The sequence below is a fragment of the Sinocyclocheilus anshuiensis genome, unplaced genomic scaffold, assembly GCF_001515605.1.
Source record: "Sinocyclocheilus anshuiensis isolate Anshui unplaced genomic scaffold, SAMN03320099.WGS_v1.1 scaffold123, whole genome shotgun sequence".
In the NCBI taxonomy this organism is placed as follows: Eukaryota; Metazoa; Chordata; class Actinopteri; order Cypriniformes; family Cyprinidae; genus Sinocyclocheilus; species Sinocyclocheilus anshuiensis.
This window is the reverse complement of record NW_015552536.1, coordinates 413,018-417,729: the sequence shown is the minus strand read 5'-3', so window position 1 is coordinate 417,729 and position 4,712 is coordinate 413,018. Positions and strand designations below refer to the sequence as shown.

Below are 4,712 nucleotides of genomic sequence, written 5' to 3'. Positions count from 1 at the left end.
ATATATGTTCACTTGAGTGTGTGTGTGTGTGTGTGTGTGTGTGTGTGTGTGTGTGTGTGTGATGCAGGCTATTCACTCGTTAGGCGGCGCAACTCTACGCTCGCTTTTCCTCTGTCTGTAGCAGCACAGTAAGCGCAGGAAGGAGGCAGGGCTGGCGCTTTTCCTTTGCCTGTTTCACCATCGCAATTTGCTGAATCACACAAACTCTTCCGCATCGTCAAAACTTTGAAGACAGATCGCAGTGGATTTCGGTCCGTGGATACACAACGCGACATTTCCCCGCCGTCAGACAGAGAAGGTGTCCCCTTCCGCGCAACTCTTCATGGCGAAAAGACCTTTCTTTTTCACTTCTGCCTTCTGTCACCTACGGGACCACCGCTCGCGAGACACAAGCCTTTAAAAGTTTGCCTTTCATGTGAATGTACAGGACTCATCTGAGAAATGAAGCTCAGCAGACAGTTCACCGTTTTTGGCATTGCCATATTCTGTGTTGTGGTATTTTCCTTGTACCTGATGTTGGATCACATAGATCACAGCAAAAACCCGAATGGAGAGAGAATTCAAAACGTGAGTAGGCTACTCCTGTCTTATGCTTATCAATAAACTGTGTTACATATAGTGTTGTCAGCAGATGTGTGTTTTCTGTGTTCAGACTATAAACGTATAGGCTAATATAAACTCGATGGTGATGTGGTTGATAAAAGACAGTAGTTTGAATTGATAGTTTGCTTCTTTCCAAGTGACATTACACTATTAATTAAAATAATACACAGACACAAAGATGGCTGTGAACAGTCAGTCATTTCCTGCATTTCCTGTTTCTCAAATACTTTATCGTGCGTTTTCCATTAAATAACTTAGAATTACGATACTGTTCTAAGCAATCAAGAAATCGAATGAAAAGAGAGATTCTGTTTAGCTTCGGACAGTGAACTGATCTCAAAGGTCATTTCCTCGTAGTCCTCAGCGTTCATGTGTTGTGTTTCAAAATCCCAGCGAGCTGCCTACATAGACAGCACAGTGTTTCCTTCTGAATTCTGATTTTGCATTCATATAGGTACAGACTCGCATAAATAGTCCTACCTACGTATAACATATTGTATTCTTATGATTGAAACGAAGGTATCCCCTTGCGAAAAAGAAGTTTATTCAAGTGTGCTATTAGTATACTTCTTTTAAACTTAAAATAGGAAAGTATACTTTGTCTACTTTTTATGTACTTCTCAGAAATGGGCTTTATGTACTTCTCAGAAATATACTTAAAATGACATTTAAGTATACTTGCCTTATACTTAGAAAAAGTCTAAATATATTTTAGCTATAATTGTGCTCCTAGAATCCGTGTTTTCATTGTTATACGGTAGGGGGTGCTAGTACACATCTTCTGTACAGAATTTCCAAAAAACACAAGTGAAGAAGAAACCGAAACCACAGATGCTTCCACATGTAATCTGACAGGATCATCAGACATAAAACAGCATCAAAACTAGGGCTGCACGATTAATCGCATGCGATATTTAATCAAAGTGTGCTAAAATGCTAAAAAAGTATTTAATTAGTAAACGATCAGTATACCTATAAGTTCACTTTTAGTATAGTTGCAGTACAAACTAAACATTTTGATGTAAACTAGTTGTGTTCTCAAAGTTTACTACTGTTATACTTAAAGTATACTTAAAAGTATACTTTTATATACTAGAAAGTGGGCCAATTTAGTCCCAAGGAGTATTGAAATAGTACACTTACAAGTATACTACTAGTACACTGATATTTGTATACTTACTACGTAAAGTATACTTAAAAATATACTTGAACTTTACTTAAGTATACTTAATAAAATAAACTTGAAGTATACTACTTTTTGGTAAGGGTCTTTACAAATGTGTATCCTTAGCAACACCTTGCCATATGAACAACGATATGACAAAGTTTCATGCACCTTAAGTAAACAAAAAAACAAATTTAAGTTGTTAAATTCGAGTCGGATATGACTTGAAAGAAAAACTTTTTGTTCAGTATTCGTTTTGTCAGACTGATTTAAACCGAAATCATACGATTGTATTTTAAACGATTCATTAATTGAATCGACACACAAGAGTCATTTGCTTGTGAATCGGACTTCATTTTTCGCGCTGCATGTTTTTGCGTGCAGCTTGCGAGGTCAGCTCAAAAGAAAAACTTGTAGTTTTGGCATTATTTCTTGTTACACTGTCTTTTTTATTCCATCTTATTTGATTCAGACTGTAAACTACACAAATGTCATTTGTTTTGCCGTTGTGACGCTGGAGATTCAGTAGAATCGGAGCCGAGAACAGCATTTTGGGCTTTATCAGAGCGAAAATGCGCGACACTTCTCAGCTGCCAGTTCACTAGGTTTTAAGACAGACACAACGCTTCCTATTGTAGCTTACTTTTTCACTTAATACTGTTAAAATGTGCAATTAAAAACATATTCAAATGCAATCTCATTACTCAAATGTGCTGTAAGCAGGGGCGTCATGCACTCATGATTTTTGAGGGGGCACGGGTGGGTGGAAAACAGAACCTGACCCACACACACATATTTAGCATTTAGGTTCAGCTTGAGTTAATTAATTTAAAGGCATGCACTTCTCAATAGAGGGTGAATTCTTAAGCTGTTTAGATATATGTTTTCCCCTCAGGTAAACTTCATAAAACAAACTCACAAAACCCAACACTTCCCTTTCTTTAAACGATACCACAGTGCAGTGGCTCAAAAGTTAATCTCTCTTGATGTTCTCTGTGTTTGAAGGAATTGAGCTCGTAATGCTTGTCATGTGACATACAGCAGCCACGATATGACTGTATAACTGATATAGGCTTATGTTTTATTATTTTTTTCTTTTCATTCGAAATATTTCTAATCAGGAAATATCTTCTCAAATGTGTAAGTAAATGCGTTTTGCACCTTTATAGATTATTTGATCTATAATGGGTGATGGGCAAAGTAGACTAATAGTGTAATCTGTTAACTACATAAAACTAAATAAAACCCTGTCTTAAAGGCACAATATGTAAGATTTTTTTTATTATAATATCCAAAAACCACTAGAACAGTGTTATGTGTGTGAGTGATCCGTTATGTGTCTGTACATGTGTGCGTGCAGTATAATCCTTGTAGGCAGAACTAGTTTAGAACGGCTATAGTTACGGCATTAATTGTGCTAGTGATTGAGTGGTAGTGGAGCACTCTGAGAGCGAGCGAAAACCAGAATTCTCCAACTTTCAAAAGATCCCCGCTTCAGTTGAAATCACGCTGCTCCACTCTCAATGCACTTCGATCCCATATGCTGCTTTGGGGTGGCAACTGGGGTGGCAAAGCTCATTTTAAGGGTGGCAGTTGCCACCCCGTGCCACCCTTAAAATGAGCTTTGCCACCCCAGTTCCCACCCCAAAGCAGCATATGGGATCGAAGTGCATTGAGAGCGGAGCAGCGTGATTTTAACTGAAGCGGGGATCTTTTGAAAGTCGGAGAATTCTGGTGTTCGCTCGCTCTCAGAGTGCTCCACTACCGCTCAATCACTAGCACAATTAATGCCATAACTATAGCCGTTCTAAACTAGTTCTGCCTACAAGGATTGTACTGCACGCACACATGTACAGACACATAACGGATCACTCACACACAGAAACAAAAAATATTGTCAACGCTGCCCTGTGATTTGTCAATAAAAATGCTTAGAAACAGAAAGTTATACCGAAAATTTATTTGTGTTTTGAAGTAATCAAAATCCACAGCTTCACTATTAGTAGAGAGACGTTGCACAGACAGGCAGGACTAATTTACACGTAATCGCGCTCTCACAAATGCATTCAAATAAATGTAATTTTACTGTGCTTCTATGTATCTGATTTAATAACCGATAAAATAACTGACGAAAATGTAGCCTACTATCATTTCATCCTTCCAAACAAAATTCACACTTCAAAAAGCTGCAATGACAGATTTAACTTTTAATTCTGATAACCCTTGAATCGTTTAATGCACACTTACTTAAAGGAAAGAAAATAACACATTCATTTTTTTTGGGTTATTATCATCATCATTGTTATTATTATTATTATTAGCCTACTATTCATTTATTCATTCATTTGGTCTTATCTGATCTGCTCAAGGGCTCTTACGTTTACATAGGCTACTTTTATCTAGAGAAAACTGCACTGCATTTAACATACAGGCCTACATTTTTCGATCGAACCCATGATTCTGATGAGCAACATTTTACACATTTCTTTAATAAAAGTATATAAATAATCAAAATATAAACAAAGAAGGTTTTTTGTTGTTGTTGTTTAGAATTTTAAATGAGCTCAAAATATTATTATCAAGTAACTACATAAATCGCTCACCCTTTGATTAACTACATAAGGGAGTGGAAACGGCAAGTGAATACATGAATCAGTGATCCTCTGCAGCCATCTACTGGTCATAGTGGTAATGCCATGTCATGTTCATTTTATAAGTGTTTGTTTTCAACTAGGTAGCAGTAATCTTCTGCTTAATGAATAAATATATAAATAAATATGCAGATCTTCTTTAATGTGAATTTTACATCATGTTTACATTTTGTGTAAATATATACAAAAATATGCATAATAAAAAAATAAAAAAAAGAACATAAATCTTTTATGTTTTATAACTGCTTAACTACAGTGTGACCAATATATGGCCATCAGGAGTTCATGGGGGT

The 4,712-nt window shown here is 36.5% G+C and overlaps 1 protein-coding gene across 1 annotated transcript in view; it reads left to right on the top strand.

Annotated features, from left to right (window-relative positions):
• Window positions 1–110: 110 nt before the first annotated feature.
• Window positions 111–4,712, top strand: part of LOC107663767 (alpha-mannosidase 2-like) — a 59,760-nt gene continuing 55,158 nt past the window's right edge. Inside the window, exon 1 of the mRNA XM_016454075.1 lies at window positions 111–567. Coding sequence (XP_016309561.1) covers window positions 442–567 — 126 coding nt within the window. The 5' untranslated portion in view covers window positions 111–441. The remainder of the gene's footprint in view (window positions 568–4,712) is intronic.